General features: G+C 40.9%; 1 protein-coding gene across 4 annotated transcripts; it reads right to left on the reverse strand.

Moving 5' to 3' along the window:
- Nucleotides 1-1,777: 1,777 nt before the first annotated feature.
- kcng4a (potassium voltage-gated channel, subfamily G, member 4a) lies at nt 1,778-24,700 on the reverse strand. Of its 4 annotated transcripts, none has more exons than XM_067502570.1 (5): nt 24,244-24,700; nt 22,289-22,343; nt 20,873-21,433; nt 20,130-20,771; nt 1,778-3,485 (listed from the first exon to the last, which is right to left on the reverse strand). In XM_067502570.1, the coding sequence occupies exons 3-5, from the start codon at nt 20,978-20,980 to the stop codon at nt 2,607-2,609; spliced, it is 1,629 nt and encodes a 542-aa protein (XP_067358671.1). In that variant the 5' UTR covers nt 20,981-21,433; nt 22,289-22,343; nt 24,244-24,700; the 3' UTR covers nt 1,778-2,606. The 4 variants fall into 4 exon arrangements, with proteins under 4 accessions (XP_067358671.1, XP_067358668.1, XP_067358669.1 ...); XM_067502567.1 differs by having other exon boundaries at nt 20,873-21,618; XM_067502568.1 differs by having other exon boundaries at nt 20,873-21,742.

Raw genomic sequence — 24,700 nt, forward strand, 5'->3', positions numbered from 1 at the left:
GAGGATAGTCAATTAAAAGCACTAATGTGAGTCATTAATCAAGTTTGAATATAATGAGAGCTTTGTGTGGAAACAATGAAACTGTTAAACTTCTTATTAACCTACACCTCATACACTTATACTTTAACGTAGAATACCTGGCACCCAAAGCTTTACATTCACTGTGCATTTGCTAGTGTTTTTAATTTTGTACTGAAGAGTTACGGTGCATTCACACATATGACCACAGTGAAGCTTGTCTCTGGTGAAGCTGCAGTGCTGGAGGTGTGTTGTGTTTGAACACTTACACACTCTGCTCTGACTGGCCAGTGGCTTTGGGAAGTGGTTTTAATTGACTTTAAATGTGGCATGGTTGTTGGTGCCAGACAGGCTGGTCTGAGTATTTCAGAAACTGCTGATCTAATGGGTTTGTTCATGCACAGCCATCTCTAGGGTTCATAGAGAATGCACTGAAAAAGAGAAAACATCATTTGAACAGCAGTTCTCTGGGCTAAAATGCCTTGTTGATGACAGAGGGCAGAGGAAAATGGCCAGACAGGTTCACGCTTATAAAAAAGCAACAGTAACTCAACCCCTTGTTAAAATTAAGGTATGCAGAAGCGCATCTCTAAAGACCTGGTTGAAGATGTTGAACCTTGAAGCTTGCCATATTAAATGTTTTTTGTGCCATTTCAGTGTATAACAAGTACACAGCTCCTGTTTTATCACTGATGACACATGACCTTTTTCCCAAGTGACAATCTATCAAGAAACCTGCAGAGCCAGACAGCCCCAAAGCATATTTTGTACCTCATGTGCACCTTTAGTATTCATTTAAAGACACATTACCTCCATAACTATTTTTAGATTTAAAATCCATGAGTGTCAGTACTCCAGTGTAATATTACACTGCTGGTTATAGTATCTAGTTATGGTAACAGTTTGCCTTAAGATATTCAGTACACAGATGGATAATAGCCTGTGGATAATAGATATGATGTAATCCATCACAACTCATCATAGAAAATTGGACTGCTACATTCAGATTGAAACAATCAGGGCCATATGGTACTACAGCACAACCAATTACAAGGTCCCCTCCAGCTACAGTATATATCTCACTAAAACTATAGACAGTGATACCATATGGACAATAAATATTATTATAAGCCAAAAGTGATTGCACTGGAATCGCTGGGATTCTGGGGAGAAAAATAAAACAAAACAGTTAAATCAAATTTAAAGCAACTGGATGAAGCAGAGTTTCAGGCAGCAACTATTTGTCTTTGGGGCTTTTAATCCCATCTTTAATCTAGATTACATCCACATCTGGTATATCCCTGCATGCCTCCACATCTTTCTTGGACCCCATCATGTTGCTGACCACTCTTCTCAGAAAAAAGGATGACCCCACCCCTTTGGAGGCCACCCCAGGATTTGACAGAGGCTGAGAGGATTGATTTGTCCAAAACGTGAAGATAACGTAACATTACGCAGAGCTTCTTTAGTTGCAACACATTACAGAGACCCTCATCTACAAGCTGCTTTTGTTGAGCGTTGTGGCACCCTTCCAGAGTGTTGTAATTGTGCACATGAGGTGATGTAAGAAGAGGCTTGACACTAAATTGTTGTTCACAGAATACTTATCTTCTGTGTCTGGCTTGGACCCTTGTTTCTGTTTCTTCTTTGCTCAGAAATATTCAGCAGCAGGATTCTGACTGAGCATCCTGCACAAAGAGATTAGAGCGTCATACCCACAGCAAAATAGAAAAATAATAGTATAGCCAGAAAATGGATTTCTCTCAGATTACTAGGAGAGCTTTTATTTGGAGCGTTGCAAAGTACATTTAAGTACATTTCATGGTTGTTAGCACACATTCTCTCACTCACATACTATCTCTTCCTGCTTTCGTTTCCTTATCAGCTGATTAAAAAAAACAATTATAGATCATAAGGGCAATATCTTCACACAGTTTAACTTGAGTTTACAGCAGACAATGGAGAAACCCTCACCTTTTTGAATCTAAGCATACAAACATACATGAGAAAGAGATGGATATACATCTTGTATGAGCCAAAACTATCATTTGTTAATATGTCTTCTCATAACATGGCTTCAAGCTTCTTAAAAATAATCTAAGAGGAGCACTTATTTCAAATTATGGCAGAAAAGTAGATTATATAGTATGAGACACATTTTGAGATCATACCATAGGCAACATACTGAACAGTATTAAGAATAAAAGTAAAAGTTGCTGTTGGGCTTATAAGTATTTTCACAGTGGAAGGAAAAGCAACTTTGGATTGAATATTGCATGTTTATGGAAGCAGCCAGTTACTAATATTGCTGCAGAGGCTTTCTGGTCAGACACACTTGACCATCCAATTTAAAGGGTTTGAGTCTTTCAGATTTTGTGCAGTCCACAGTGTACACGCTTGTACTACTTATCAGGTCAAAGAGCAAAGAAATGCTGTTTGCTTAATCTCTGTTCATCCAATTCAACACAGATGCCTTTACTATCTCATGGCAAAAGCAGCCTTTGGAGAAGAAGTCAGTTGAAGTACTTTTATATCAGTCAACAAAGAGATTGAGGGACTCGACATGAGTCCATCAGTGTGAGTGCTGCTTAAAAAGCTGCTGCTGGAAGGCTGTGGTTATTATTTCCAGCAGCTTCATCATCTTTGCCCAGTAGGGCCAAAGACTCCAGGGAGTGAACATTATCCTTTTCCAGACCTACTCCGAGTCCAGGTGGAGCTGAGTCCTCCCCCGTTCCTTCACCTCCTAATTCCTGAAGTTCCCCAGTGGCAGCAGCAGCCGCGGCGGCCGCACACTCCTCTTTGAACAATCGGTCATGCTCCATCTTAAGCTCTTGGTAGGAACGGGAGAACATGTGGAAGATGGAGGTAGCAGGAAATGCCATGATGAGAATCCCACTGAGAATGCTGCTCAGAGCTACGACCTGTCCTGGAATGGACCTCGGCACCATGTCGCCATATCCCACAGTCGTCATAGAGATAATGGCCCACCAGTAGGAGGCGGGGATGCTGCTGAAGTCATGGGTGCCGGTGAGCTCACTCTCAGCCAAGTGGACCAGCGGAGAGAAGAGGGTGACGGCCACACAGAGGAAAAGCAGGAGGAGGCCGAACTCCCGGGTGCTGCGTCTGACCGTCAGCCCCAGTGTCTGCAGGCCAAGAGAGTGGCGAGCCAGTCGCATCACGTAGAGAATCCTTAGCGCCCGCAGGATTCTTAGCACTAAGCCCAACTTATCCAAGTAGCCCTTACCTCCTCCTGGCCTCTCGTTCTCCTGGTTTGGGTCCTCCTCTGACACCACCAGCGACACATAGTAGGGAAGGATGGCCATGGCATCAATGATGTTTAGTGGCCCGCGGAGGAAGTCCAGCTTACTGTGGGCCTGGATGAACCTCAGAATAAACTCCAGGGAGAACCAGGCAACACACACCGTCTCAATAATAAACATATTGTAGCATTTGGAGGAACACTCGCCCTGAGGTAGAGAGAAAAAGAAAGATGTTTTTGGAGTGAGAGACAGAGAGATTGAGGACAAGAGGAGCAGTGGTTTGACAGGGAGAGAGACAGATGAGGAAAAAGGCATGGTGAGATGGGGAGAAGACAAAAATCCTGAGGTCAGATAATCACCCATGGAAATAATTCATGAGCTACATTCACTGAGTATGCTAAAGCTAGCGCAGCAGAACTGATAGGCATACAATGAAACAATGAATCGATTATTGCATTAGGATACATTTCAGAGATTAATATGACACTTTGTGGCAGCAGTGACAGAAAGCAGTGAGGCTTGCATGCCCTCTAACCACAGAATCAACGGAGAGCAATCTAAAATAAATTAAAAAAACCCTAGGTGATTATACCAACAAAATCTTGGTTGACAACTGATCCCCTTAGTCATCACACCCCTTTTCAGCTATATTTGACCACCTCCATCAAATTTGACTGCAGAAAACACCTTTAAAAACTAAATGTCTACACCTACTATTGAGTATTTTTCATAGATAAGAAAAAGGGTGAAGGTGAATTGTTTCCATTCAAGGAAATACCTCGACTGAACACAGGCACTGAATATATTTCCTTTGAAGGACTTTAAAAATATGTTAATATCCACATCAGGTTAGAGTCTAAGTAGCGAATTTAATGATTTTAATGTCTTGTTGGCTTATGGAAAGACCTTGCTGCATTAGAACAACACTTAGGGACCCTCTAAAGGCAAAAGGATTTTCGGATGTTCCAAACATTCAGACCGAGATGGTGAGATTGTATGTATAATATGGACAATACAGCCGGATCGATTAGCCAGCCATCATAAAAATGGGTAAGACGCACTTTATATTACAAAAGGTATTTTACAAGGTACTGTATTGTGTCATTGATGGTTTCTGCTCAAAGGCATTGATGCTGCTGCACTGGGTTTTACAGAAACACCTGACAGAAGAAGTTATGCAAAGAATTTGAAAAAGCTTCAGAAATGTGCAAATCCCCCATAGCAGCTCACCTCTACAGCGTTACCAACAGATCCAAAAACTGTCCAACACAGCCTGCAAAATCTCAGCATCACAAAGTTGCAGAGAGTTGCGACTTAAGACAATTTTGGATGAAGAGAAGAAGAAAGATACGGACACCTTTAACTATATGGGATATAGAGAATTTGAAGTTATGTCACATGTTATGTCACCTTTGAGATTAGATGTAGAAGGGGCAAAGATAAGAGGCCACACCTCTACTTACCTCTGGTGAAGTCAAATCGACTCCAACTACACAGAACAACTAATTATAGAATCTGAAGCAAAACCGGCATCTTCCACCTATTAGCAAATGTTTCTTTTTCTTTTATTTTCTTATTCCTTTCAAAAATAATGCAAATTTTCCAGTGTTCTCTGGATACAGCTATCTTCAATAAACCTTATTGGACCTGGACAAACCTTACCATGGGTTTCATCTTTGCTGTACTGTCAGTGTGAGCAGTTATGTTGAGCCTAAAAAGATCAACAGCTTTCACCTTGTCCCTTCAGGGGTTTTGGCATGTGTTTTTACAACGGATGCACACAACACTCGCAATTTATCTGGGCTCAGGACCGGCACCAGGGTCACCCTTGGTGGCTGGGTGGGGCTTGAACCTGCTGCCTTCTGCATCCCAGCCTAATGCTCTACCACTGAGCGACCAGGCCCAATCAACTGAAGATATACAGAAGGTTATATCAAAAGGTGAGGGGTATTACATTGCCACGGTCATTATACTGACTGTTTGGCTGGATTATTGAACAAAAAAGGTCACTGTCCAATAGTTTGTTGATACATACACCCACCCCAACCACCTTCTTTGGATTTTATAGTCTACCACTTCCACCTTTGTCCCTGCTAATGAAGAGACTACAGCTGTTGGAGGTCCTAAACCCCAACTATTTTATTATTACATTCACTGAAACAAATAATGCTGTTATTTTTCTTGGGACTTGTCTTTTCAGGCTACACCAAGCCACTGAATACTTGGAGCCTCAAAAAGTCCCTTTGGCAGTTGATTAGTATGAGACACAACATCTGTATTTCTGTACAGTGTGCATTTTTCTGTGGCAGATACAGAATATTTTCATCTCTTTTTCATGGGTAATTTGCATTTTTCCAATATATACACAATTCTTTTCTTTTAAAAACAAAAATTACATCCTATACCTGCGTGTGACCCCACATGACTTCTAAATGTATTTTTGTGTCCTCGGACTCTACTTTTATTAGTTTCACCCCGTTTCCCCCAATTTTCTCATTGTTCACTCTCTACATTTATCTCTCTGCACACGCTGTCTCATCTATTTTCCCTCCTTCTCTGCCGTCTCCTCTCTCACTGCCATCCTGTCCTTTCTGTTCCTGCGTCTGCCTCCACCTTCACATCGTTCATTGTCTTTCCTGCTCCATCACTCTCTGGACTCCCTCCCTCTCATTCTTCATTCTGCGTTTGCCCCTAACACTGTTCTCTGTCTGCCTTACAGGCTTCATTCGTTCATGTTAAACACAGGTGCCTCCTCTATTTCTCTATGCAGGATACGTCCTTCAGACAAGTGTCCCAATCCTTTCTGAAGTACTACTACTGAATTAGTCTGTTAGAAGTTTTTGTTACTTCCTGATATACTGATGATAATGATTGTTCTGGACATTACATTTTACATTCTCCTTCTGTCTTTTGTAGCCACAACAGTAACGTTGTCAGCAGACATGTCTTGTCATCAACTAAACACAGCTCACTCTGAAGCCCTAAAACTTTAGACTTTTTTCATACAAACAATATCAAACTACAGTAGTAAGAACTGTAAACACACTTAATTTCTAAAATCGGCAGATACACTGTGAATAGTAGAACCCACGTAATAAACACTAAAACAATAAACTGAGGGAATGTTTAAGATCAGGTATGTTTTGGGTTTCTCAGTATGAGTAATGCCTTCCAAGTTAAAAATAGTCCTTTGTCAAAATCAGCAGGCAGTGATCAGGAACAGACAGGGAGAAACATCAGGTGAAAAAAAGAGGAACAGGAAGAAAGCACAGAAAGTCCAGAAATGGCAGATGAACTAATGGTAAGAAAGGCTGGAGGGCTGGAAAGGCAAGAGGTGAGCAAGTGAGCAGGCAGGTGGGGAATCAGGAGAGAAATGGGACTAGTTGGGGTAACTGCAGGGCAGCTGGGTATGGCAGGATTTGAAATGAATAGAGATTGCAAAAGCATAAAAGAAATAAATAATAAATGAAAAATGTATCGACTGACAATTCTAGAGGTGTGTTTGTGAGTTCATACACATTTCCCACATATTCAGCCTGACATACAGTATTTGGTATCTTTGGAAGTTATACAACATCCGCTCGAGTTGAATTTACAATTTTGTCAGTTTAAACAATATTTGGCTGCTCAGCACGTTCACAGTGACAGGCATAACAATGGACTGATACCTGTTCAGGGTGAAATGCCACTTTCGGTATTAAAACAGCGACTGTACAAAGAGTCTCTTCATCAGAAAATGAGAGCCCTTATATGGCTTCATCATTTAACAAAGCACCCCAGATCAATTAAAGAGTATGTCATTTATAATTATGTTATCATACACTGTATGTTTGCAAATTACATAAAAATAAAAGGTAGATAATGTTTATGAAATAACCCTGGCCCCCTGTGTGTAGGGGAAAACATTTTTACAGTGATGTTAGAAAAATTGTAAATAGTTTTTGTTCTTTTGTTTCTGAACCAATCAACAAATGAGTTCTATATTTGCTCTCTTTTTGGATACGTTTTTAGTTTTGGTCTCCACTTACTCGAGAGGAAGAGATGACTCTTTAGTGACTAAATGCTCTGCTATGTTCACTACGTAGTTGCTGACTTCTACCATTTCTGATATTACTGAACTGAAAACCAAAATATGAACCAAAAGGGCTAAGGAGCTAAGTCTATTTGAGAGAAACCACAAAGTAAGACACTAAATCTATGTGGGATTATCACAAGTGTTGAGTCGTAATGCATCAGTAGTTACTAGTACATGTAATAACATTACAGTTAATCTCCCTCCAAAAAACTCATTAATATGTTAATTTTGTCATCACAATGGAGATTAGAATGGAGAAGAAGATTTGAAAAATGGAAGATGAAAGATAGATGAAATGCTGCCCATTTCCACTATTGACTCTGTGTCCATGTTTTAGACCCTAACTTTGGAAAAGTAACATCACGTGTAAGGCAACAAGTTACTTTTGACAGGGAGCAATAAGTAATTCTAATAATTTTGCAAAGAATAATGAGTAATTAATAATATATTAAACTTTTTGAGTAACGAGCCCATCGCTGTTCATCACTGTGAGTGACACAATTCAGACTGAAGGACTGACTGGGGTTTTTTTTTTTTTTTCAAGCAGAGGACATATACAAACAAAAAAGACAAAACATGTCTTTGTGACAATTCCGTTTCAACAAATTTTCAAGCAAATATTCATCTTTACACCTCATCCCTAATCTGCCCTGCATCCACGTTTGATGTTCAGTCCTTCTGAACTACCTCATCTTTATTGCTTTATTGCCTTATTGCTCTTATTTTGTTTGCTCTTAGTTTTTATTTTATTTTATTTGTATTTTATTTTATTTCTATTTTTCGTCTATTCTCATTTTACTTACTGTATGACATTTAGAGTGGACGGCAAAGTAAGAATTTCATTGTGTAGGGAAACATGCTTTCTATCTGTGCATATGACAATAAACACTTTGAATCCTGAATCTTCTTAGATTTCTGGCTGACTGTCTTGTATCAGTTTTTCAGACATTTTCTCCCTATAGCTCATGACATCTGTCTCATCGTCACTCACTTGCTTCTATTCATTCTCCTACTCACTTCTGTTCCTCTCTTGTGTTGACATTAGGTCACGCAGGACTTTTCAGTGAAACTGCCTCTGTCTCAGTGGCCTCTGCACGATACGCCATTTGTTACTGCTAGAAGCTTTCCACGTTTGTCTCGCTCTCTAAAAACGCACACACACTCATACACACATGCAGATGAACACACCAGCATACATAATATCCTCCCACAATACTCACTATCTCCCTGACCTTATCTCCTCTATGACTCTTACTGGAACTAATGCCAATGACAGCTCATTTCACAACATACACTGTCCAGCCAAGCAGCTGTCTCTCATGGGGGTTTCACATTATTGTCCGTATTAAGACATCTCAGTGTCAAATTAAGACAAAGACCACAATGAGGGAGGAAATTATTATACAAGCCATTTTAGGGGGCAGGAAATTTGAACTGATCTCATGGAATCCTTATTTTTAACAAATGTTCAACAGGAAGTTTCCAGAAGAATTTCACAGAAATTAATACAGCACAAGAAATAGGCACAAGCCTTCCCATCAAAGAATCTATAATAAAAAAAAACTAAAAAGGGTGTCTGAAAATTATTTAAAAGTATTTAACAAAGAAAGTCAAGATTTTTTTCAAATTTGTCATTTGTCCAAATAATAGAAATGTAGTTTGTGGGCGAGGGTGAAGCTTGAAAAAATGCCCCAAATGGCTTTTGAGGGATGAAGCAGTGTTAGTGATATCCTGTACTAGCTCCTAAATTACTTTGCACTTGACTTGAACTTATGCACACATTGAATTTGATCTTTGATCTTCTTAGTTTAGCCCAAGTGCCCAAGTGTTGGCATTGGTCAAAGATAAAGTGCTCCACAAAAGAGGCATGTCTGATACACATATTGAGTAAACTGAACTGAACTTGTTGACCTGTTAACCACTTATCGTTTCTTACTGACTACTATGTGTTCGCTTGCCGCATTCAGTCGTTCACCATCTAACCCTGCAAGTATAGTCATCACATCACCAACCTTTAGCAACACGTCCTGTGTAAATGGGCTTTAATGCATCAAAACTGGCATCTTAAAACATGCTTTAAACTTTAGGTCCACTTATCTTAGTAAACTACTATTTATAATGTATGTGTGTCCACATGTTGGGTCCAACCATTGCACGTGACCCTAAACTGTGATACTGGGACATGTAATAGAGAACAAAACCACTGATATATGATCTGTCTGTGTAATGTGGTATCTGAGGTGCCAGCCCTGTCTCCTGACTATATTTCTGTGGGGAAACTGAAGCGCTGGATGAATTATGTTCTCATGCAACATATGTTTTACTTGAATGATGTGTATATTCGTTCATGATAGCAACTCATAATAAGGTGGTCGAGGCAGATGGCACGCATTTGTCACACTTAATTTATCCACAATGAAAGCAATGGCAGACTGTGTGTTTGAGGTACTGAAAACAGGAAGAGAAAAAACAAGAAAGAATATTGAAAGACCTATATCCATATCTGAGACCATTTTTCATCCTGCACCCTATGCTGAATGATCATTATATGGACAGACGGGTGTTTGGCTCCGACTCCAAAGTGTCATTGAATGGCTTCCTGTCATCTCCCTGATTAAACATCTGGCTTTTATTGTATAATTATGATATTATTTTGTGTGTTGCATTAATGTCAGTGTTTGTGTTAATGGCTGGGCAGATGGTCAGAGATAAGAGCATTACAGTTCACACACACCCAACACAAACACACACACACACACACACACACACACACACACACACACACACACACACACACACACACACACACACACATACACACAATAATTTCTCTTCAAGGAAGTAGAAAAACTAGAAATACTAATTCTTAATTTGGATTGAATATCAGCAAATATTATAATCAAGCACATGATGACTAGTGGAGTGGTAAGAGCTGCCGCCTCACAGCTAGAGGGTTGCGGATTTGAGCCCCAGCTGGGCATGGCCTTTGTATGGACTTTGCATGTTCTCCCCATGCTTGTGTGGGTTTCCTCCGGGATCTCCGGTTTCCTCCCACAGTCCAAAGACATGCATGTTAGCTTAATTGGTCACTCTAAACTCCCCATAGGTGTGAATGGAGTCATCCATTATCTGTAAACACTTATCCTAGTTGAGTTTCAGGGGGGCTGCGCTCTATCCCAGCTGTCATAGGGTGAGAGGTAGGGAGCAACCTGGACTGGTAGCCAGTCTTTGTCAGGGCCAACACAGAGACATACACAGCCCGTCTGTTAGCCTGTTATTGGTGGACAAGAGCTTCATGGTGAGAATTTGTTTAAAATTTGTGGTTAGGAATCTTTCACCTTTTAATTTCATTCTCTACCTCTTTCCCCAGTATTCCTCTAATCTGCAGCTGTCTCTTTGTCTCTTTCTTTCATCTCTCTATTTCTTTTCGGGTCTGTCTTCCATTATGACTATACAATCCCACCAGATCCAGAGGTTTGTGCAGAAACTGCAACAAAAACAGTAAAAGACTCAACTCATCAATCAGCTTTACCTTGCAACAGACCTTGAATAAATTTTGCAGTAGCAAAGGCTTTTTCTCTGTGTTGACCTTGCACTCACTTAAAAGGTTCTCAAACAAAACAAACCAAACGGTGGAGATGAGAAGGGATGATCACTAAGGGTGACAGGGAAAGCAAGACATTGAGAAACAATTAGGGTGTGTGTGGTTGTACCCCTCCCTGCTGACCTTAAACCTTGCATTAAGCTGTGTGTTCATTGGTCAAGGTCTTGTATTAAGTGACACCATTATCCGTCATCAGGCTGTTCTCTTGTAACCTGATAGCTGCATGCATGCACAAACAAAAACAGGGTGAGGCATGTAGTCAGCTGTGCTTTCACCCATTAATTTGCAAAAATCCTTGGTATGTATAATAATAAAACGCAGCCCCCAAAGACACTCTGCTCCATAAGCTGAGCACTAACACGAGCTTTAGTGTGAAAACAAAGCAGAACACTTTTTTCTTTATATGTGGCAGCTGCACAGGCCACTGAGCACCCATCACCAACAAGGACCAACAGCTTGGCTATGCACAAATACCTCAATGGGAAAAAATGAAAGTGGGAATTAGGGAGAACAGATACAACTAAGGAGAGAAAGAAAATACATGAAACAAGAGTAGGCGGCTAAATGGTGTAAAGGGATAGAGGAGATTATAAGATTATAAGATGAGGAAAAGATGAGGTGACATCAGAAGCACTGGGATCCCTTCACACTTCATAAGTCACTATTCTCCATCTGTCAGGTTGTTCCAGGAGAGTCAGTGAGAGTCACACACAAACAGTAAATTAGGTTTCCACTTTCCACTTTGTTAAGGGGCAGGATTCCCCTAACAAAGGGGGTAAATATAAAATGAAAATTGGTGTTCTTTGTTCGAAAAGTTGGAAATGCAATTGTAAAATAGATAACATACAAAAAACACCACCCCACCACCCTCACACACACATACAAATACTACCACACCTGCTGCATGATGTGCAGGAATGCAGGGTGCATGTGACTTCAGTTATGGGGGTGTTTGATTTTGCTCCAAACAGGGAGGGATCGTAATGCGCTGCAGTGAACAGACAGTGAAACTCTGCAGGAGTCAACAACCCATGCAGCTGGGTTCTGTATATCTATGCCACAGGGAACAGAGCAGGTGTTTGTCTATGTTTGCATATGCTTTGTGTGTTGCATGCATGCCATAATCTCAGATTTATTTCCCTTTTCCTACCCCCATCTTTCCATGTTGTTTCTCTACCTGGTCACTACTCTTCTTGCCCACAGGTGTGTATAGTGTGCTCTTCGGGCCCGCAACAACGTGTCCCTCCACCATACGTTTGCTTCCACACTGGCTTCTTATCACCAGTTACTGTCAGTGGGTTTAGTTATTGTATTTGGACCTAAAAATATAAGAAATATGCTGCCTAATAATATAGATACTTTACATGGCATAACTCCGTCCTCCTGTACTGCTGTGAGGAACCTTGGAGTTATCTTTGACCAGGGTTTGTCCTTCACCTCGTGTATACAACAAATCTCTAGAACAGCCTTCTTCCACCTACGGAAAATCGCCAAAATTAGGAGCCTCCTGTCTCAAAGTGACTTGCTAAAAAACTAGTCCATGCATTTGTTAGTTCTAGGCTAGACTACTGTAATTCCCTACTTTTGGGGTGTTCGAATAACTCCCTAAAAAACCTTCAATTAATCTAAAATGCTGCAATAAGAGTGCTGACTGGAATTAGCAAGAGAGATCTTGTTTCACCTTCATTAGCTTCTTTCCATTGGCTTCCCATAAAATATAGAATAGAATTTAAAACCCTCTTCCTTACATACAAAGCTCTTAAAGGTCAAGACCTCATAGACCTCTTTCCACTCAACCCAACCGGTCAAGGCAGATGGCCGACCGCCCTGAGCCTGGTTCTGCAAGAAGTTTCTTCCGTTAAAGGGAGATGTTCCTCTCCAGTGTTGCCTAGAGCTTGCTCAAGGGGGATTTGTTGGGTTTCCTCTACATACTTGTATAGTCTTCCTTAATTCCTTGATTGTTGTGAATTGGCGTTGTTTAAATAAAGTTGAATTGAATTAAATTAATACTGCTATATTTGGACTTTATTTGAAGAGGTTGGATCAGTGTTTAGTTGGGGATCATTAGTGAAATATCTGTTTACAATTCTTTTAACTGTTGAATTGTGAAGGCTACATTTACTGTGTGTCACTATTAAATTTAGTGTCTTAAACAAAGTTTTACACATAAAGTAGTAAAAAATTACAAATTGTGAAAGTCTTGACAGGTCATTGCTTTAAAATGTCAAAAACTACCAAACATCTAACTGTTCTCAACAGCTCAACAGTCCTCAGTGCTAACATCTACACAGAACTACTCCATTGCATTGTCCTTGTACTGTGAAATCCCATCCTGGCATGGACAGGATAAACACCTCATACTTTGCTGTCCTCTCCCATAATCCCACTTGGCAGCCATGCAGCATATCGGACAGAAAGAATACAGCTCATAACCAGATAGGCCATAATAGGCATGGAATCTGCTCTACACTGATAGGGTCACGGGCAGCACGTACATGACCACAGATTTGAACACACAAGGACACGCTAATTATTTGTACGCAGGCACACACACACACACACACACACACACACACACACTGGCACATGCATAGTCAGTGATTTAATGGAGTCTGGTGAGGCACATCTATGGTCAGTCACATAAATCTAAGCTCTGCCAATAAGGTCATCTGCAGCTACTGTAAGGTCAGGTCCCTCTCATTCTTTATGTCAATGCATGTATGCGTAATACACGTAACTACTCCGTTTGCATCCCATTGGTTTACCAGTTCTCTCTACTTTTTTTTACATTTGCTTTATTTTTGTTTCTCCTTTATCTTCCTCCTTTTTAAACAATATAGCGCTCTCTCTCTCTCTCTCTCTCTCCAGGCACCAGCAGCCTTCCTAAAGTCTTATTTACTTTCCTTGACTTAAAGCTGCTTTGCCAGCTCTGTCAGCCTCAGTGTTACCCTGCTGAGCCAACAAAGTTTACAGACACTGACATATATTTATGCTCCCTTCATGGTCATTTAATGCAGACTGAAATTATGAGTATGGGGGACATAAAAATGTGGCATTTGAAAAATGCCTTTTTAATTGTGTGCCCCTGTTGTTACACACTCAAACGTGATTAGTGACAGTGCCTTGTCTTAACGACTCGACCGATGAAGCAAGGTGACAAACCATACTGTTAAAGCTTTTCATTCCTTTTTACAATATGTGCTTCAAATCTCAGCTGTGGACATGAATTATCTTAAATAAAATTCATTTGCTAGGAAGTCCTTCCGTTTTATTAGGCTAAAACAAAACTCACTCAATTCTTCTTTTTATTTCCAAGTCAGATAATTCTATTGGCTGCGATGGTCTCAGCTGCAGGGGAAATTCATTCATGCTTCTAAGTCCAGGCAGTCAGAAATGTTGGATACCAAATGACAACTCTCCCTCGGAGATGGTAATTTGGCGACTGGCTTTGTTGAATCACATAATTCAATTCTGCATAGTTGAGATGCAGGAGTTGTACTTTACACGCATAACCAGAGACTCATCTGAGATGTTTATCAGCAGCCAATACTTTGATGTTTTCCAAATTATTCTCAGTGGAGCTGGACACTGGTGTAAAATGACAGATAAGAGAACAAACAGCTTTTAGTTTCTGTAGACCTAACATAGCAACGTTCCATATTTCTTTCTCTTATTTCTATTGTTTAAATCGTCGTACATTGTAAACATCCATAACCGCAGAAAGAAAATCCCCTGGGATCACTGAGTTACCCTAATTGTTAAACATTTATATTCTCTGTGTCCATCAATTGCTGACACAAAAGGACTTACCTTCTTGGCAGGAGTTAGATGATAGTGTTGTTAATGAATGACACTTAGTGTTGCATGTAAAATGCACTCAGGAAAGGATTCCTGAAAGTGATTGGTTCCAGGTTATTAATCCAGGCTGGGGAATGGAAAGTCATTCAATGTGATTACACACTATTACATAAACGGACTTTATCCTAATGACATTAGTGTTTGTAATGTCACAGTGTAGATACACTATAAGAAATTCATCCTGCCTGACCTCTGTAGAACACTTACTGTCACAATCAAAACAGCTTTTAACTTTGTGTGAAGGCAGCAGGTGACACGCATAAAGTTTCTGATGCTTTTTTTCATACTGACATAACAGACCTTGTTTTGCAGTGAATAGGAAAAAGATAATTTCTGTGAAGAAAACTAAGGGTGTCGATTTTACAGCATGTCACAATCATTAATCAGAATACCTTTTGTTCCCATGAACAAGAGAGACCCTTGGCAAAGAATTAAATAATTCTAACTATTTTTATAAGGGAAGTGAGAATCATTTTACAGCATAATCCACTCTGAGTGACATAGCAGAATATGGCACATTAATGTCACTTATGAGTTTACATACAATTTCATGTCCTGAAATATTTCTTTAAACCTAAAGATAGGTGACAAATTTAAGGAACTATTTAAAGTGTCTCAGTAAGGTGTTGGACCACCACATGCTGCCCCAACAGCTTCAATGCATTTTGGAATTGTCTCCAATAAAGGAATGAGGCACAATTTTTTCACTTTTTCTCCCATAGCTTTTCAGCTGGGTTGAGATTTGCTGACTGCAATGGCCAAACAGTCCCATAATTTTCATACTCATTAATCTATTCAGTGACCTCTACAAGCACATTGTTATAAGTCTCCACTCATTTATTCTGGGTTTTCCTTGTGATTGTCACTAGTCTTTATGTAATCATTTAACTATTATAACTTAGATTTTCTGGCACCTTTTAAAAGTATAAAGTATATTATTTTACCATATGATAAAATAAGCCATGGATGCCTTTTTATGCCTTGTAAGTGTGTGTGTGTGTGTGTGTGCGAATGTGTGTGTGTATGTCCTTAACTTTGAACTACTGCTCTGGGAAGAAAAAGGGAGTGGAAGGAGGCTTCATGCTTAGATTAGTGTTTATATCCTCTTCTTTTTCTCTGCCCGCTTGTTATCGTCTACTCCTCCTCCTTGACTCTCAATTTCCTCTCTTCAGTACCTAAGATTTACCTTATCTTCCCATGAGATGTCACAAGACACATTATCTCAGTCTGTCTAGCTTTTTTTTTTTTGCTTTTTTTCCTTTTTAAATAGAATGAGAAATCACGCCCTCTCAACAATCCCTTGCACAGACATGTTCTTTGGTTCGATGAAGGCATTGACAAGCCTGTGCTCGAGAACAAGAGTACAGTCGATCTTTGAAGTTTGGGTTATGCAGTCTGCCACTCTGCTGTCTCTTTCTCTGTCCCCATCTCTACTTGTGAATTATGCCCTGGGACGTAATTATTGAACAGCAAATCCCACACCAATTTATGGCATTAAGGACGTAACACGGCCACTTCAATTACTCCCAAGGCCAGAGTAAGACCGAATTAAGAAAAGGAGAGCAAATCTGATGAGGCTGTCTGAAAATATTCCATCACCCGGCGAGACTATAGCAGACATCTGAACAACACTTGCAGAGAATAAAACGCTCTAAATGCTAAATGAATGAAAAACAATGGAAAAAGTTAATCCTTTGTTTTACTCAGAAATGGGTGTAAAGAAGCCAGTGTCTTTGGCGGATGTTTGACATTTGAACAGCCACAATGTGTAAACACAGGTAGGTTGTCGATGTATGCTGAGAGTTAAAAACTGCATGTGTCCCTTTCTTTCCCATCTGAACACTGCCGATATCCTGCCAGAGATTTAAGTCAGGGAGATTACTGAGGTCAGTGCTAGGTTAGGAGAGTATTCATACAACTTCAGCTCATGAAGTAGTGAATTTGGAGGCCACCCTAGCATGCTTCTTCAAGTAATGTTGATTAGTCAGATCTTACTATGAGATGTGGAGAAATTAGCCAGAAAGACAATATTTTAGTTTCGACTTTCGGCAATACTGAAAAATCAAGGTCATTATTACAATTGTGGTGGACAGTGGCATTAAACCAAAAGCTTACACTAACCTTCTTCAGTCTACACCTGCACTTGATGTGGAACAAAAACACAAACTTTAGCTGCTTAGCCAAACATGAAAACAAGATTGAATTTTATTTCACCATATTCATTTAGCATGACATTGTTTTTCTTAACCAATATTATTATGTAGCACAAATACTATATAGCCAAGTAGGTAATTATGTTACAGTATTTCAAAAGAATTACTTTTTTATTTTTCTTATAGAATCATATTTTCAACAGACAGACTCTACAGACGCTAAAAACAACGACATTGCCCCAAGTGTTTATATATGTGCAGGAGAGGCTGGTGTGTTGTCAGGAATGTTTGCTCAATGACAAAAGTGCGCAGCACAGATGAATAAAATATAAAATAAAATCCAGGTTGCAGATTAATGGATATTACCCATGAATAGAGGTAATTCATGCTGGTTTTGATGTCTTTATAGGGAATTCTTGAAAATACAATTAATACAAAAAATGACCATATTTATTCTATAAGGGTCAAACATTCACATCCTGTGAAAGCCAAACGTTACAGTTCCAGTGAGGTTAGGAAACCTACATTCAGAAACATTCAGTAGACTTTAATCTCTCAGACAAAGCTCAACTCTCAGCAAAAATGAGGATTCAGTATGTTCCACTAAAAGCTTTGACTTTTAGTTTTTGTAACAAAAATTGTGTTCTCTAAATTCATTCCTGCTTTTATTTTAAGGTAATCGGTCCAAAATCTTAACAATGTCTATAGTGATCAAAGACTAAATTGTAACTGTAACACCCATCTGGCAGTTTAGCCTCTCTTTGAGCAGGATCTAAAAATCCGCAAACATTGAATTTATATCAATATTTCATGCATTTCAGCTTGAAGGTAAAAGTGGGACCTAAATTAGACAGAGAGTTTTACATAAAGAGCAGAATGTTTATATAGCGCAGTAACACACGGTCGCAACAGGACCGGTTATTATCAGTGGGCTTAAAACTGAGCTGTAAGACAAAGCTCATAGTGACACACAGTTTGATGGAAGGGATCAGCTGAGGACATGCAGAGCTACATAACGTAGAGACAGGGAGAGGGAAACAGCAGCAGGGAAAAATGAAACTCTCTCTCATTTTCTTTCCACCTTAATCTCATCTTTAGACCCTTTTGAATTCTCTCACAAAGCATTCTTCCTTTTATTCCCACCCCCAGACCTATCTTCTATTTGACCTCCTCTTCCTCCACCTTTCACTGACTCTGTCTGTCCTTTCACACTTCTTACATAAACAGACAGGTAGAGAAGCAGGATGAATGGTGAGTGGGTAAGGGAATTTTTGCCCTCTCTAGCACAAAGCAGACCAGAGAGAGAAACAAACAACAGAACCATGTGAATTAAAGATGACAGGAACCCTTCTCCTGTCTGAACAGGCTAGCTGGACGCTGTGGAAGGAGCTCAGTAGCTCAACAAGGGAGAATAAGTAAAACTCAGGAGTGTGCAGCGAGAAATACATGAAGGTAGCAGATGGACTTGGGATTTTTTTCCTTTTTTTTAGGTGTGCGTGTGGGGGAAGCTTACTAATACAGATGCACCCAAATTTTCACCAACAAGGCAGCAACACACCAGCCATACAGACACACCCAATCTCTCTCTGTCTGTCACACACACACACGCACACACACAGCAATGCAAAGTTTCAAATTCTTCTTTTTCCTGAAGCACTCCCAGACCGCACTGTGATAATGGCTAGTGTATGAGGGTGTGTGTATGAGTATGTGCAGAGTTTGGGGAAGTGAGTTGGCCCATGGGGATAGCTTGATTTCTCTCATGGAGTTTCACTGTCCCTAATACTCAGTTACAGTATTTACCTGCCAGAATTACAAGCAGGAAAACCTGATTTCTTGCTTTTAGCAGAAATGCAGTTGCGACAGCACAGTTTACAGAATGTCAGCAACACTTGCTCTGTCTCACTGCTGCTGCCTGTACTTGAGTTGCTTGTAAATCGTGCTCTCTTGTGTTTTCAACCTTGTCCTTGATGTCAGCCAACATACAGAAAATAAATCTACAACAATGTTTTTTCCTCTCAGCTAACTCTTACAGGTCAGTTCTATCATATGCTGCAATTGGCCCACATCAGAAGCATCACCCAGTCATGCAGGTTAAGAAGAGCCCCCTGGATCAGACCCAGGGTCTCAGTTCAACCCTGTGCTCGAGCTGTTCCATATTTGTCCCTACTCTATGACGGTTATTATCTATTGGACTCCTCCTGGCAGGGCTATCAAAATTCTGTCTTTAGGCTTACAACTCATCAAGATTTCTGGAGCCAGTGCTCTCCTCTGTTTCCCTTAATTCTCCAGTATCACACCCTCCTGCACTGGATCCTTTGGCTGCTTGTGACTGCTCATTTTAAATCAATACACGTGGGCTGTTGTTGGCAACTTCTCAATGAGCCTCTGTTGAGCATGTGCACAGAGTTTTCCATGCATTTGGGCAACTGTGGACAGCATTTTCTTCATGCTGTGAAATCATCAGAGGGAAAAGGGATAAAATCTTACCCTGCAAGACACATTGTGTACATGTAATTTCATTTAGGTAACAGAAAACCAATCATAACTGAATGGATCTGCTGCAGTGCAGTTTCAGTTAGAAGGGAAAGAAAAGCTTGAGAGTAAATTTGTGCAAAATTGAGAGATTGAGCCATATCAGTTACAAAAGATGAGTTCATTACTATTGTATGAGCATGTGACCGTGTCAGTGTGGGTCTATGCATGTGACTCACAGTGCATGAGCGTGTGAGTATGCGAGTGGAAATTTGTGTCAAATTCTGTGTCAGCTGATGCACACGTTTGTATGCGTGCCTGTATCTTTTATGTGAGATACAGTGAGCCCATTTTATTATTCCCCAGTGTTTACTGACAGATATTGGTCAGGGCTCGGTGAACAGCTCGAGCTTCATTATCCCACGCTGCAAAGGGTAGACACAGATCAAAGGACAAGCACAACCAACACACACGCAGCACAAGCATCCCACCGGGATGTGAAAGAGTACATGACGACACGAGGTTATATAGATTTAAAATCAGTGCAGACATCTTACTACAAACCTGAATTTTCAGGCCCTGTTCAAATACTATTTTATGGTGTCATACTAGTCTGACACGGGGACAGGACCTTGTGCATTTGACAGCTACATTAACAACATGCCAGCACACTCCTGCTCACTCACCCTGTTTTCTTCCTCTCTGAGGTCTGGCATGGTGCTGATACACAAGCTGATGACTGTCACTGCAACCATGATGACGGACAGGCAGGCAAAGATCTTCCCCGGTAAGCCAGACTGAGGATTCTCCACCATATCTCTAAGCCAGTTCATCACCTTCCGATACCTTGTCTCCTCCAGTATCACCTGCTGCATGGCATTTTTCTGCCTGCACTCCTCCTCACGCCGCTCCTGCTCGTTAACCTCTTCGAGGCGCGTGTACATCTTCCTCTTACAGCACCTCTCCATGTAAGCCATCTCCACACCCCAGTAGGTTAGTTCATCATGCAAGGAGAGGACGCACATCTCCCGCAGCAAGCGCAGTTTCCCCGCAGCCAGGAAGTTGAGGATAACCCTGAAGGCAGAAGGCGAGCGGTCAAAGAAGAACTCTTTGCGGGCTTCATCGTAGTCATCACAGACCCTGGCGATGTCTTCAGGTGACCGGCAGCCACAGAGTCGGCCAAGTCGGGTGAGGGGAAATTGCTCAAGGGTGCTCCACGGGAAAGTGTAGCGATTTCCCCCAACGTTGATGACAGCTAACAGGCCGTGGTCAACGGATACCAGGTCCTCTGGCTGACGGATGAACTGAGCCCTCTGGTAGTACACACCCTGGAGAGTAAACAAGGAAAAGCTTTGATGCATGAATAACTGTTATTTAATATTTTCTTCATTTAAGCTTTGTTTGACTTTACAGACAATCTTAGTCGTACCTTAATAGTTTCAGTCTCCGGGATCTCAGTAAAGATGCGGTCGAGACTGCTGTCATCACTAACGGACAGATTGCTAAAGTCATGGTTGGCGTTGCTGATGATGGGCATGGCAGCATCTGGAAAACTTGCTGCTCTGGACTGGGCAGCTTAGACCAGGTTATGATGACAGGAAAGGTCGACAGTGCAAGAGCTTCACAATCCTTTCTTAACTCAAACCTTCAAAAACTTCCAAAATGTCTAAACTTTTCCAGTAAAAAACTTTCTTGTCCCAATTCAAGTCTTGTGTAGACTGGATGAGTAAAAACTGACAGTAGCTTTCAGTCTTTTTGGTATCAAAGCACCTCATAACAAAGAGTCCTCTCACAGTAATGTTATGGCTTTGGTTTCCAACCAACAGAGCAAAAACCCAGAGAGGAGAGCAAAGAGGGGTGGCAGGAAAGCCGTTGCCACATTTGAATGTGGGTGGGTTTTGATGTTGCTGTCGGACATGCACAATAGACTCAGTTGGGATATCAGGATTCTGCATTAGATCAGTGGGTAATCCCAGTCTGAAGTGAGACTCTGGAAAAAGAGAGCCCGAGTGGAGAGAGAGTGAGTTAGGATTGATCAGTGGCCGAGGATGAGTTGGATGAGTCAAGGAGCCAAATGTGTAGCTCTGAGGTGTCCAGGGACTGATGGGGGGGGCCCTCTGTGTCTGTGCAGCAGAGTTAGGGAGGGCTTAGACACGTGGTCGCATCATGCAGGCACTGAGAGAGACAGACAGAGTGAGAGAGAGACAGAGTGTGAGAGAGACTGGGCTAGCGAGAGAGAAATAAATGGAGCGAGGATGGACTGAGATTGTAACAATATAAAGCAACAATGGGCAAAGAACTGAAAAGACAGATGCCAGGAAGATATAAAAGAGCAAAGACAGAGACAGAGAGCACACCTCAGTGAGACTGCGGTACTGAAGACCCCCCCACCTTTCTTACACTTATTTCCAGTGAGAAACAAGACAGACAGACACATCAGCTCTGCTGCTATAAATGGGCAGTCACTGTGGTCATTGTATGACTTAAGCATTTGAGAAAGCATTTACAGTCAAATCAAATGCCGTTAGGTTGGATCTGGCTGGTTTACTGGTCACAAGTGTCTGAAAATTTACGGAACAGCAGTAGAAAGGAACATTCATTTAGTGGGGTGTTATTCACACATACTGGCTGTTGTAGATGGGCAGCGGTCCCAACAAGACACTGAAACACAGGGTCCAAAGTGTTTTTCTTGGCAGTGTGATTGTCCTGAAACCTCCTGGCACTGTTAGTTGTTACAGTTGCCCAGAAAGGCTCGCTGCGTATCAAAGTCCTCAATAGTTGAGGGCAAATTTCAGTCTTATTATCACATTATTGGTGTTTCAATACCTGACTGTGATTCACTTACAATTCATTGATTTTCCTACTTTGCCCCACGGATGAAGACCAGCAGACGTCAGAAACTGAAGATGGACAGGAAAACATTTTGACTTTTAGACATTTGTCAAACGAATCTCGGGTGTAATTAACAACATAAATAAAGACTGTATTCCATGTTAGCCTTTATTAATGCTATGAGATAAACATGTGCTTTTCATGTTATGACAAGTCAAAATATATGCAGCAAAAAAGCTCTATCATCAGTATTTACTTAATATTCTACATCCCTAATATCGTGTTTAGATGTATAGATTTTATATGTTTGCCAGGCTACAGATGATAGAGCTGTTGAGCAGTAGGTACAGGGAGAATTTTTTTGTTGTTGGATGTTGTGCAGGCAAACAGTGAAAGAAAAAGCCCCAGTTGGAAACTGAGGGAATTATGCTCTGAGATATATTGTTCTGTAATTTGTTTTATCGAGCTACTAACAATAAAGATGACTAACATGTACATGTGTGTCTTGCACTTTTCTCTTTTGTTGCGAATATAAAGCTACTGTATAATAGATTCACAAATGCCACATCAATTTAAGCCAGAATCTCTAAAGCCAATTTCACACTTACCCATTTCCAAACACACATGTGTACAAGTATCCCTAAAAAAACACAATACTCATCTGTCACTGTGACTAGTCCTGACTCATAACCCTGTTGGTGAGCACAGCACTGTGTCCTGAAAGACTAATGCAGATGGTGAGTTTGTCGGCGTTACACTAAAATTAGAATATTATCAACAGTCTTCACATTGTACTGTTAATTATGTATCTACAGTAAGCACAAGCTTATTTAAAGGGGGACTAGACAGCACAGGCAGTTATAAGCACTGAGCGGAACCAACATATGTCATCACTTCGGATCTAGGAGGATGGGATCCTGCAACTGGAAGAACCAATAAATCACTTCAGTCACAGTGCTGTGACAATGCTGCTGTTTCATTTCCACCCCATCGAGTGAGAGGAGCGTAAGAAACTATTTAGTCATTGATGTGAATGTAGCTGTTTTTTGCTGTGGGAGGCTTATTAAATGGCTGCATGGTTGAAGAGAGGCTGGCACTGCCTGCTTTACAGTTAGAAGGTCATAGGTTCAGTCTTGCGGGCTAGCTGTGGTTTGTCTGTGTGGAGTTTACATGTTACCCCCATGCCTGTGTGGGTTTCCTCCAGGTACTCCTCTCTCTTCCCACTGTCTAAAAACATGCACTACAAATTGCCCACAGGTGTGATTGAGAATGGTTGTAGCCCTCTGATCGAATGCGACCCCCACCCTCCTCTCTCCCTAAAACCTAACAGGTTTAGCAGCATCCTAATGTTTTCAGCTTTGTTTGGTCTCCTTTGGTTGTCAGCTGGATGTCAGAGGAATTAGTAAGTGAGTCAACTTGTTCTCAAGTTGTTTTATGATTGACATGAATGTGTTTTAAACACACTGTGTACTGTTTACTGTAACCAATTTAAAAGCTATATGAAAATTATACAACAAATAAAGCAAAACCTGATAAATAATTTTAATTTATATTATATGACATGACTTTTCATCGATGGCAAGTCAACAGTGGCTGCTCTCAGATATCTGTCAGGATTCAGGCGGGACAGTTTTGCTCCCTTAACAGTATTAGACGTTTAATCAATAATGTGTTTAGATAAGTTTATTTTCAAAGAAATATGGAGGACTAAAATGAAATTCAAGTGCTGTTTAATGAGCATTTACATAGCCTTATCACATTCAAAGTGGCAGATATTTGGCTTTCAATTGTTAAACGCCTCTACTTTTAAATAAAATGCTGTGTAACAATTTTCTACTGTATGTTGTAGCGTTGACGAGGTGAAAGACACCAACGTAATTTAATGACTTGATAGAGCACATTACAACTTCAGACAAATGCTTAGCTACACGAACAACCCCTGCAGACAGTATAACTTGTGAAGCTTACCATCCTGAGCACAGCACTCGGTGTGAAATCCCTGTTCGGTCGCAGTCCCTTGACCATTTAACGCTAAATCAGGTTGTCACCGACCATTCCCAGCGGGCACCTTATTGCAGCGGGGATACTTCTCCGGCGTCCACATCAAGCCGGTGGAAGGCACGCAGACAGTCTAAACACACTGGAGATGTGTGAGAAGCGGCAGATGTTTGGTGCGCTGAAAGTGTCCCGTTAAAGCTCTGTTGGTGGTGCTGCAGGAGGAGGAGCAGAAGAGGGGGGTGGGGGGTGAGTGAGCTGTGGTGCGCAACAGAGGAGACCCAAGTTCAAGTTTGCGTAAAGGTGACAAAAAAGCGCAATGGTGAGCTCTCAGTTAGAGAAATTCAGGCGTTTTACCAGAGCTGTGGGGGGAAATTTCTCTTATGTGTCACGCTCGTTTGGAGATAATATGAAATTCAAGGACACTGAG

The sequence above is a fragment of the Channa argus genome, chromosome 4, assembly GCF_033026475.1.
Source record: "Channa argus isolate prfri chromosome 4, Channa argus male v1.0, whole genome shotgun sequence".
Classification (NCBI taxonomy): Eukaryota; Metazoa; Chordata; class Actinopteri; order Anabantiformes; family Channidae; genus Channa; species Channa argus.

Coding starts and splice junctions, on each gene's coding strand:
- kcng4a (XM_067502569.1), bottom strand. CDS start 20,980: ATGCCCATCATCAGCAACGCCAACCATGACTTTAGCAATCTGTCCGTT. Junction 20,772..20,872: donor CGGAGACTGAAACTATTAAG/GTACGACTAAGA, acceptor TTTACTCTCCAG/GGTGTGTACTACCAGAGGGC. Junction 3,486..20,129: donor TCAGAGAGGAAGAAAACAGG/GTGAGTGAGCAG, acceptor TCTCTACCTCAG/GGCGAGTGTTCCTCCAAATG.